Source organism: Paralichthys olivaceus, chromosome 4 (assembly GCF_024713975.1).
Source record: "Paralichthys olivaceus isolate ysfri-2021 chromosome 4, ASM2471397v2, whole genome shotgun sequence".
Lineage (NCBI taxonomy): Eukaryota > Metazoa > Chordata > Actinopteri > Pleuronectiformes > Paralichthyidae > Paralichthys > Paralichthys olivaceus.
In genome coordinates, this window is record NC_091096.1 from 1833722 (window position 1) to 1844842 (window position 11121).

Consider the following 11121-nt stretch of genomic DNA (forward strand, 5'->3'; position numbering starts at 1 on the left):
TACCATATTTATTCCACTATATACGGATCATTTAGATCCGAATCATATTGTAAATCAAGATCTGTGCATTTTTCACTGGCAATTTTTTCAAAAATATAAAAATGTCCTGTGTTGCAAAGTTAAAGAAAGTGGGAAAAAAGCCTTTAATCCACATCCACACCAAAATGTAATGAGTTCCTCCCAAACCCAGCAAACTGGTTTTGTGTAATCCTCCTAACAAACAAAGTAGAATGTCAAACTTCCACCAGGAACAGTTGGAACAGTCTCCAATCAACCAGCACCAAACTACACACACTCACAGATATCACACACAAATCATTACCTGGGAAATCTCTCTATGTCACAATGTTAAACAAAGTGATTAACGATTCCTGAATCCACCCTCTTCTTCTACCCGACCCTTCCAACAAGTTTCAATAAAATCAGTTCAGGAGTTTTTGCGTAATCCTGCCGACAAACAGACAAACAGCCATGAAACACGACCTCTGTGGGGAAGGAGCTGGCTTCACTTTAGGACTTAATCATAAATAAAGTAAACAATCCCTCTCGAGGTCCAGACTCATCCTGTGCTCACACTTTCATTTCTCTCAGGTCCACTCACAGTCCTCGGCGGCGGCGGACCTGCCACCCTCAGCGGGCAGACGGCCGTGGAGCAGAGTCGTTACAGGAGGCCAGACGGTGCAGTCTATTTTTAGCTGCAGTCCTTCGACTGGCGGTGGGTTTGAGTGTGTGGAGGTTGGCAATCTGGTGGCCATGTCATTAACACCCTCTCACTGCCATTAAAGGCCCGACCCTGCAGACCTCAGAATACGGCCGACACAGTAAATACATCTATTATAGATCTTCACGTTGTGTGGTGGTCAGGAGTATTTCCCACGTTTCTCTCTGGTCCAACAGTGAATTCAGGCACCAGAGTAAGTTGAGGGCAAAACACTTGTGTCATACAGAATCGAGTAAGAGACAGCGATCAATCCAACATGGCTGCCAGCAGCATCACATATATCAGTGTTCATGTCGACCGACAAGTAACAAAAATATTGCAGCAGAGAAAGGATGCAGACTTTACGTGGATATTCAGAAACGTTGATATTTTGTTCATCGGAGAGTAATTTCATCCACACACAACATGAGTCAGGTCACGGCCGCCCATCAGCAAAGTGACGCCACTTTGCCGCCCGTTCAATTCCAATCAGTGTGAGCGAAGGGAGGAATATACATAAACAAAAACTTTAGATCTATACACCAAAGGTCAGAGTCTGTTTCAGTGCCTCAGTAGTTTCTGATCCCTGTGAGATCCTGACTTCATCATCATCACAGCTTCTAGTTGTTGGTTTATTCATCAGTGTCATTTAATCATTTAGCGCATGACTTGTTTCGCTGCTCCGTCTCCGTCTCCATGTGTTTACGGTGACATGTACATGAGATTTCTTCTGCTAATGAGCCAATTAGGGACACATCTAGACATGAGGAGGGGGAGGGGCTTCATTGATAATGACACACACACACACACTGTTGTGTTTCAGTTTGGGCGCTGCACCCTTCAGAGGCTGCATCTGAAGAATTGAATTTTAAATGTAAGTGAATATCTTACGGTAATCATGTTAAAAAAAAAAAAAATCTTTAAAACATTTTTTAAATCAACCGAAGAACTTTTTTTCTTCTGCAGCTCTGTTGCTAGGCGACGGCTGTAAGGGCGGGTCTAGCTGGTGGAAATAAAAACATTGTTGTTTGCTGCAACAAAACTTTGACCACAAATTATTCAAATCAAAAATTAAGCTAAAGAAATAAAATGTTCAAACAATGAACCGGTTCCATTATGTCAGCAGAATGTCTTCCACTGCCGGGCACAAACCGGTGTATCTTGATATTTTATTTCTGGACATTGGAGGAAAGTGGAGACACATTGTCCGTCTTTATTTACAATCTGAGATTTGAGAACATGAAGGAAAACAGAGGACAAACCCACCAGTCAACTTTTCTCGAGCCACATCACATGGCTCCAAAACGCTCTGTATTTCCCTGAGATTATTTTTTGTATGAATCTTTTTTAAGAGCAGGACTGAAAGAAAAAGTCTGAGTTGAGACGAGTGGCCGGCAGAAAAGATTAGGAGTGTGGAGAGGCGGTCGGGGGCGAGCGAGGCCGATACCAGGAAGTGGCATTATCATGGAGGGGAGGGGGATGAGGAGGAAGTGAAGACCCACGTGAGTCACAGTGCAACACACACTCACAGATGCACATAAGCATAGACACACATTCACAGGGGAGCTACAGCAGCAGATGGCCTGGGGATTATTCTCTCCCTCTATCCCCACCCCCCCCCCCCCCTGTTCCCAGACAGGACTCTGAAGCTTTACTTGTGTCGGTCCGGCGCAGTGAGCCGCTGTACGGGCCGACCTGCTCCGTCCTCACCTATCACATCTGGTGGCCTAAAAAAATGCTTTCACACATCACCGTCATGAATCCACACTGTGTTCCCTTACATTGACAAAATAAAAAAATAACTCAAACACAGTTTCTGTGGGGGGGCCGGCAGAAACGACAAAGAGTTCGAATCCCTCGCCGTGACCAAGTGACCAACAGTCCGCTTGCATGTCTTCCTATTCCGGTTTTATTCTTTCTGATGCAATTTCTTTACAGTACCCTGACTCAACACTCAGAAAATTATGCAATGCCATTGCATGCATTTATTCCACTGCTAATTGCTATCCAGAAATAGCAGAGTGTGGGTACAGACAGAGCTGTCAGAGACTGTGTCCTCCCATCTTAGGCTTTTCATCCACAGCCACTCACTTGTCTGCGGAGGACTGCCAGCCACCATCCAGGCTCTGAGGGCCCTCGACTCAACGCGGGACAAGGAATGAGGAAAATGGATTTTGAAAAGCATCACGGCTCTCAAGGAACAAGGATGCCACTCTTCTGGTTTGTCTGCATTTTCCTCAATGGCAGTGAAAGTCTGGGTCTCTTTAATCAGGGCGAGAGCGTCTGCCATGTCTGTGGCAAAGACTTCAACTCTGAGTCAAACACATATCTGTGTCTCTGGGCAGCAGGAAATACAGACTTATCTCAGTGACCTATATCAGGTTGATTATTGATTTTAAAATTTACTTTCAAACAATGATTATCTGCCAAGAGCAAGTTCACAAAGAACCATTATCGTCCTCATGAGGTCATCAGCATTATGCAAACAACCTGATGCTACAAAGCCTTTTAGTGGCCGGAATAAAAAAGATCTAAAGCTAAACAAACTACTAACGTACACTTGACAGCGGGTTACTTTTCATCCTGCTATAAGATCAGAAACGATTGTTTTGTTATGAATAGTTTTAGAGATAAATCACAGATGATATGATTTGGAGAACCACACGGTTGATTATGTTCAAAATCATCACTTCACAATTTCCACAAATGAACCGTCTGAATCAATTAAAACCTGCAATCACTAATATATACGAGAAACATTGAAGTTAACTTTTTTACAAACAGTTGCAGATTTAAGAATCAGTATCAACTCTGATTTTGGTCTCGACCATTTAGTGTGAAGAAGAAACTTCTTAGGAAAATGTTTACCGATGTTACAAATCCAGTTAAAGTCATTTTCTCGTTGCTTCTAAAGAAACAGCTTCGGCTTCGCATTCCAAACCCAGAGTCTACGTCCATTTTGAAATGATGGTGCATGCACAGCTTTGTCTTCCCTCTGATCTCTCATCTTATTTTCTCGACAATGACACAGTTGCAAGTTTCTTCGGAGAGCAAACACAAAGGGAGTCAGCACCAATCACTGCGCAGCGTGTTGTTATTGAGATAAACAAGGTGAAATGCATTGCTGTAGATCTTACATGGTGTCGTCCGGCTCAAGCTCGGAGTCTGTAAAAAACAAAGCTGTGAAACGTTCAGGTACGAGTGGAAGATTCACCGAAGCTTTTACTGTCACAGGTGAACACGAGCCACATTCTCTCCATCAGCCTCTCTACGAGATATGGAATTAAACAACGACCTATCTTATAATTCCACTTGGCTGAGCCCAGTGCGACTCAGCTGTGCTTCACCCACCACATCCCTGCAACCCTCAAACCCCCCCCCCCCCCCCCCCCCCCATCTCATCATTCTGTAATAGAGGAGTTTGGAGGTGGCGGCCGTCCAGCCTCAGGCAGCGCTCACACCCCAGATGAGAAATGGTCAGAAACGATCAGTGAGAAACAATACGCCAGGGGCTGAGAGTTAGAGATTGGCGGACAATAGTTTGAATGGCGTGAAAATCAATCAGCGACTCTGCCAAAGACGAGCAATTTGTCTTCTGGACAGGAGCCAAATATGTTGAATGAAACGGTGGCAAAGAGAAGACCTTTTTATTTTACTTTCAACATGCCAAACTTTTTATTATTATTTGAATTACAACAATAATTTTCTGCCGTTGCTCATTGATATGATTTATTAGAACAGTTTGTGTCACATCACGTCTCCAGAGAAACTAGCTTTTCTATTCCACAACCACTGATGTTTACATTTCAGGAGAAGTAGATGGAAGAGTTTTTAGCCAATATTCAAAACAGCACTGTCGTCATGGTGAATGTGGAAGTACGACATCATACCAAAACGTCCCCCTGAAAATAATGATACTTATGAATGAATTAATAGTTTTAAACATTGACTTTTGCCAGAGTTAATAATTGTCAACCTTTTATAAGAAAATGTCTCAATCACGGAAGATTTCTCTTACTCAGCCGAATGTCAACAGTGATGAGGACTGTGGATTTTTGTGACGTCCAGAGGGAAAGTGTACGTCTCACTGGACGTATATGAGCATGGACGTTTCAAGTGAACAGTAGGATTTAATTTGACTGCAAACATCAGTGGATCCTCATTCGTGTTCTACTCACATTACGAAGCCGTAAGTCACAAACGTTTCAGAGCAATCAGACGAATGAAATATGTTTTTGTAGCTTTACTTCCCACTCGCTCATACTCACACAGACGCCCCAGCTTCAGACCATACAGGCCGTAAATAAAGATGGACGACACTTCCTCCCACTATCCAGAAATCAAGCTTGAATATCCAGGATGCACCAGATTCACTTTTGTTTGGAGCCGTCCATCTTTATGTAACAGTCCACCGATCAAATAAAAACCATTAACTGTGCATCGACTGTTATTCACTTTGATATGGATCCTTAACTTTGGTCACCGAGATCAAAGCTGAGCACTGAACAATGAAAATGTCTTCTTACTTATCAGACAGCCACCTTACGACAAAACGACTCCACTGTAATGTAAAGCATTGTGTCAGTGCATCAGTCCACAACACACACACACACACACACACACACACACACACACACACACACACACACACACACACAGGTAGAAGTCTCTGTCTAGTTCTTGGTGAGTTACATTGAGAGCAACAGCTGAAAACTAAAGTTTGTTTATTTCAAACCTTCAATTGGCAGGAGACCAAAAACTTAATCTACTTGCAGTACTAATGTAAAAACTATAAATATTTCTGTACTGCACATTCCAGAGTAATTCCTCTGAGAACTTGTGGTTCTCCTGTGATATATATATATATTTTTTTAAATCTTCAGGATGAACTGAGCTGTGTCTCTACAGACGCTCCAGCAGATCGTGTCGGGTCGTGGTTGTGAAAGTGAACCTGCAGGTGTGAGTGGAGCTCTTACCTCTGACACACAGCAGGGACATCTCAGCCGGTTTGTGTGCAACAGGAGCGGATGAGCCTTCAGGGACTTTCAGCCCAGGAGCCTGTTGCACCGCAGTTCTTCGTTCATTCATTCATCCAGACTCCTGCTGCTCCTTCACTGCAGAAACAAGTGAGGAGCTGAGAGGCAGGTGGACACTCCGGTCAGGTCCACTGATGACTGTCACCACCGCCTGAGAACCATGGACTGAGTGAACCACCGGTAGACTGGGGCGGCTCTTATGCTGCATTCAAAGACTAGAGTAATGCTGGGAATTAAGAATATTGAGACCATAAACTGAAGCCTGAATAAAAATACCTTTGCATGGTGTTAGGGAAGAGTATCAGGGCCAGACATACGAAAAATAATTTTGTCAAACTAAATCAAAGGAGTATAAATATGTTTTTTTTTTTTTTTTGCATTCCAATAAAAATAATAACAAAGATAATCATAATAATGATAATGGTCATGTGATGTGATAGCAAAAATAATAATAATAATAATAATAATAACATCTTTCAAAACAGATGTTACCGAGTGTTTCACAAAGAGGAACAAACAAAACATCAAAAGCAACAATAACAATTACATTTAAAAACAAAGACAGCAAATATTATACTACGAAATCCAAAGTTAGAGACGATAAATTAAATGATATAATAACATTTAATCTATAATACAACCAATTATACGGTACAGTAAGCAATTATTATAGTGCGAAGAAGTCACACAGCAGAGGGCGGTAATGCACCCTGAAGTTAGTTGTCACCCACCAATAAACTGAGCAAAGAAGAAGAGGATTAAATAGTATGAAATCCAAAATTAGAGACAACAAATAATATTATATGATAACATTTTAGCTAAAATGAAAGCAAGTTTTGTCGTTGTTCAATGTAGTGCTAAAATCTAAAATTAAAGACAACGATGCGTAATTTTAAAATGAAGGCAAAAGGAAAAGATAAAAAGAAACATAAGTAATGACCAAAAACAATAACATAAAAAAAATCTGTTAAAAGTTTGAAATGATTTATGATAACAGAAATGAAGTGATGTTTTGATTCTCAGGTAAACTATGTCCTGACCGTATATTACGTATAATTTCATCAACTCATCTACACAAGGCATTTTGTAGAGACAGCCATATGTGCTAGTGTATAATTCAGCTTTATTGTTGAAATTTTAAGTTTATTCTAAATATGCAAAATGAAATAATATCCTATGACTTTCATATCATCAGAATCAGAATCAGAAATACTTTATTAACCTCCGGAGGGAAATTATCTGGTGTGTGAGTCTACAAATCTGGTTGATTTGTATTTTATTTACAGAGATTGACATGATGCCACTTCATTTACTTGAATGAGCTCAACATCCTCTACGATGCATTTTGTAATGTCCGATAATGGTTCAGTGATACATTGGTGGAATCTGAACAATGAAGAGTAAATTTTTCTAACTGAAGGATTTTTTAACACCCATGTATCTTAGGAGCATCATTACTTCCACCTTTTTCCAATCAATCTTTGCGAAAGAGAGAACTGTGATTGGCTGTCGTGACAAGATAAAACACCTGCACTGCTGATTTCTGACCATTGCACCAGTACAGATGTTTAGTTGTGGCTCAGCTGAAGTCAGATAGAGGCATTTCATTTTGCATTCAATCATATCGCTGTCTGAAGCTATGGCACTTTTGAGGTGGTAACTTTCAAGGCATTCATTCTGTTTTGTGTTTTAGTGGAAGAATTAAGTGACTAAAACTTAAAAATGTAATGTTACTTTTTCATGTTGTGTAGTGTGGCGCTTCTATGGCTGCTGTTTATTGGCGGGCTTCAAGCAAAGCCCCAGTATCTGCCGCAGGCGCAGCAGGGCCTCAGCTACCAGGCCCGTCCCCAGTCTCAGCCGCAGGCGCAGCAGGGCCTCACCTACCAGGCCCGCCCCCAGTCTCAACCGCAGGCGCAGCAGGGCCTCAGCTACCAGGCCCGTCCCCAGTCTCAGGCGCAGCAGGGCCTCAGCTACCAAACCCGTACCCAGGCTCAGCCACAGGCTCTGCAGCACCTCAGCTACCAGGCCCGTCCCCAGTCTCAGCCACAGGCGCAGCAGGGCGTCACCTACCAGGCCCGTCCCCAGTCTCAACCACAGGAGCAGCAGGGCCTCAGCTACCAAACCCGTACCCAGGCTCAGCCGCAGGCTCTGCAGCACCTCAGCTACCAGGCCCGTACCCAGGCTCAGCCGCAGGCTCAGCAGGGCCTCAGCTACCAGGCCCGTCCCCAGGCTCAGCAGGGCCTCAGCTACCAGGCCCGTACCCAGGCTCAGCCACAGGCACAGCAGGGCCTCAGCTACCAGACTCGTCCCCAGGCTCAGGCGAAGCAGCGCCTCAGCTACCTGGCCCGTCCACAGGCTCAGGCGCAGCAGCGCCTCAGCTACCAGGCCCGTCCCCAGGCTCAGACACAGCAGGGCCTCGGCTACCAGGCCCGTCCCCAGTCTCAACCGCAGGCGCAGCAGGGCCTCAGCTACCAGGCCCGTCCCCAGTCTCAGTCGCAGGGCCTCAGCTACCAGGCCTTTCCCCAGTCTCAACCGCAAGCGCAGCAGGGCCTCAGCTACCTGGCCCGTCCCCAGTCTCAGCCGCAGGCGCAGCAGGGCCTCAGCTACCAAGCCCGTCCCCAGTCTCAACCGCAAGCGCAGCAGGGCCTCAGCTACCTGGCCCGTCCCCAGTCTCAACCGCAAGCGCAGCAGGGCCTCAGCTACCAGGCCCGTCCCCAGTCTCAACCGCAAGCGCAGCAGGGCCTCAGCAACCAGGCCCGTCCCCAGGCTCAGGCGCAGCAGGGCCTCAGCAACCAGGCCCGTCCCCAGGCTCAGGCGCAGCAGGGCCTCAGCTACCAGGCCCGTCCCCAGGCACAGGGGCGCTACCAGACACACAGGAATTTTGGCTCTCGTCTTACTGGCCAGACTGAAGCTACACCTGGCACCAGGGATCAAACTAGGTTGGTTTAAATTATCTTGATTTAGTCTGGTCAATTTTAGTCTCCATACTTTCTAATTGTCTTGTGAATTTCACTCTAGAGAGAGGGAGACAAATCAAAACTATGGAAGCAGAGAAGGATTGGGCTACAACCCCAAATTGCGCATTATGCCTGCAGGGGTGAGTCTAAATTTGTGGTTGTGTAAGGATGACTTGGATATCTTTACTACACTAGATCAACACACACTAATGGCTTGAATAATCTGTTGTACTTTCAGGTGCTGTAGGTGTTTCATCCAGTGATCCTTGTTGACTTAAACGTGTACCATGAGTCTAATTGGAAAAATAAAATTAATTTTGGAATATTGGTGTGCAAATCTATCTTATTTAAACTGAGCTGAGTGTTCTTTAGGTGCCATATGAAGGGGTTTTATATTGGAGACACAATGCAATCCAGCCAGTGGGTTGAGCATGGTCTGTGGTATTGCATGTCTGAAGATTCTGTCATCCAGGGAATGGTATATCCAAGTGATCAAAAATGGTTTAACTGGACTTGGTTAAGTTTCTTGTTTGGTATTGTAATGCAGCTTAACTTCTGTAAGTGGGTTCTTGGTGGTTTTCATGGTGTGTCTTGTCAGCCCATCTCCAGTTTCAGCAAACTTTGACTTAAAGTCGATATTCCCCACAATCTTAAAATTGCTTAACAGTGTCATCTGTGATTTTGATGGTGATGGGAAAGTTGTGAGGCAAGATGAACTACAGGTCTCCTCAATCTGCAGTAACTTAGTTTGGCCTTTTGAGGGCAATCGAAACAAGCTTTGAACATGACTGACACAACCTTGAGCCAACCCCACATTATGAATCTGCACTTGGTTCTAAATGCAGCACAATGTTAGCGCTTAGCTTGATTGGTCACCTGATGGTCCAATATATTGTGTTTGCTGTAATTTTGATCTGCACTGCTACCTAGCTCTTTGATTGGTGCTTATATGACTTTGATTTGATATACCTTAAACACAAAGGTAAAGATGAAATCCATATATCTAACTGTGATTGATCCCAGAAGTGATGAGTTCACTCTGAGCTGGTAGTTTGTCACTTGGGTTGTGGTTTGCTCTGGTGGTTTAGCAAAAGGAATTCAGCTGAAAATTGGGCTGGTAGTGGGAACACTTCAGTGATTAGCTTATCACTTGATGCTGAGTGCTAATGTTGCTCAGTATGTGCTGGATTTGTAAATAATGAAGTATTCACTGATTTTGGTCACGTCATTGTGTCTGTTGTGTTGAAAGCTGGTTTCTACTGCTTCCAAGAGGCCAAAAGCAGGTAGTGCAGATTGAATGAGGCCTGTAGTGCGGCTTCACGGCACAATGATCACATCGACTGTGCAAGAAATGAAACATGTTTAATTCATCAAGGGTCATTAGCTGAAATACAAACAGCACCTGAAACTGCAGAAGTAGTTATGTCATTGGTGAGTTCATTCAGATTTTAGAATCTTTCAGAATTCAGTTTTTCTACACCAGACTTCTCAAGTGGACAAAACTTGTGACATCACCTGATGTCATGTTGTCCCCTTGTTGTTGATGACTGCCAAGCGTAAAAGCTCACTGAGAATGTGACTGATATTTTTAAAGGTTGTGTTCCTCGCTGGATTCCACTGCCCCCCGGTGGCAAATAATACAACTGCTGCCCATCGGGTTGGTCAAAATTACATCAGGCTCATCTCTGTAAGAGGAAATAACATTTTCATTGTGTACAAGTTTAGCAGTGGGCAAAACCATTTTCTCAGAAGACAAACAAGGACAAAAAGCAGAACACAACAAATGAATGAATCAGTTTTCAGATGTAGTATAGAGAAGTTTATAGAATAGAAATGTGCAGCTTTTACATCCTTTTCATTAAGACTAATCCAAATATGAGATAATAATTAATAATATTCTATACTAATCCTATAATAATAAATATTGTTATTATTGTCATTTCTATTAGTAGTAGGCGTAGTAATAGATTAAATAGTATTATCATTATTATTACTATCCATATGAGTGTAATTATAATAATACATATTGTTATTATTGTAAATACTATTATGACTAGTTGTAGTTTTAGGAGTAGACTAAGTAATTCTTCATTACTATATTTACTATCATTATCATCATCATTATGAGTATAATAATACAAATATTAAGACATGTTAGTATTAGTAGTATTTCATTATTATTTTAAACATGATGATGATGATGATGGTGATGATTGATAGTATTACAATCATTATTATTTTATAATGATTATTATTAATATTAGTATTTTTTTATCATGATGATTATTATTATGAATAGTATTTTTATCGTGATGATGATTATTGGTATTATTATTATAATTATATGTGAGGAGAGCCGTCCCTGGGTCACATTACTCGGGTCAGACTCGGTTAGATAATCCGGTGTTCTGTGCTCTGACACCGGACT

General features: G+C 42.8%; 2 protein-coding genes across 6 annotated transcripts in view; one reads left to right on the forward strand and one right to left on the reverse strand.

The window, feature by feature from the left end:
* LOC109642028 (uncharacterized) overlaps positions 1-6087 on the reverse strand; it is a 37536-nt gene extending 31449 nt beyond the window's left edge. Inside the window, exon 1 of the mRNA XM_069523049.1 lies at positions 5677-6087. Within this exon, the coding sequence (XP_069379150.1) occupies positions 5677-5788 (112 nt within the window). The 5' untranslated portion in view covers positions 5789-6087. The remainder of the gene's footprint in view (positions 1-5676) is intronic.
* Positions 6088-7236: 1149 nt separating this feature from the next.
* LOC138407424 (bromodomain-containing protein DDB_G0280777-like) lies at positions 7237-9016 on the forward strand. Of its 5 annotated transcripts, XM_069523268.1 has the most exons (6): positions 7255-7392; positions 7488-7929; positions 7966-8013; positions 8188-8675; positions 8755-8833; positions 8932-9016. In XM_069523268.1, exons 1-6 carry the CDS (start codon positions 7376-7378, stop codon positions 8938-8940), a joined length of 1083 nt encoding a protein of 360 aa, XP_069379369.1. In that variant the 5' UTR covers positions 7255-7375; the 3' UTR covers positions 8941-9016. The 5 variants fall into 5 exon arrangements, with proteins under 5 accessions (XP_069379366.1, XP_069379369.1, XP_069379368.1 ...); XM_069523267.1 differs by having other exon boundaries at positions 7488-8013; XM_069523266.1 differs by having other exon boundaries at positions 7966-8675.
* Positions 9017-11121: the final 2105 nt, after the last annotated feature.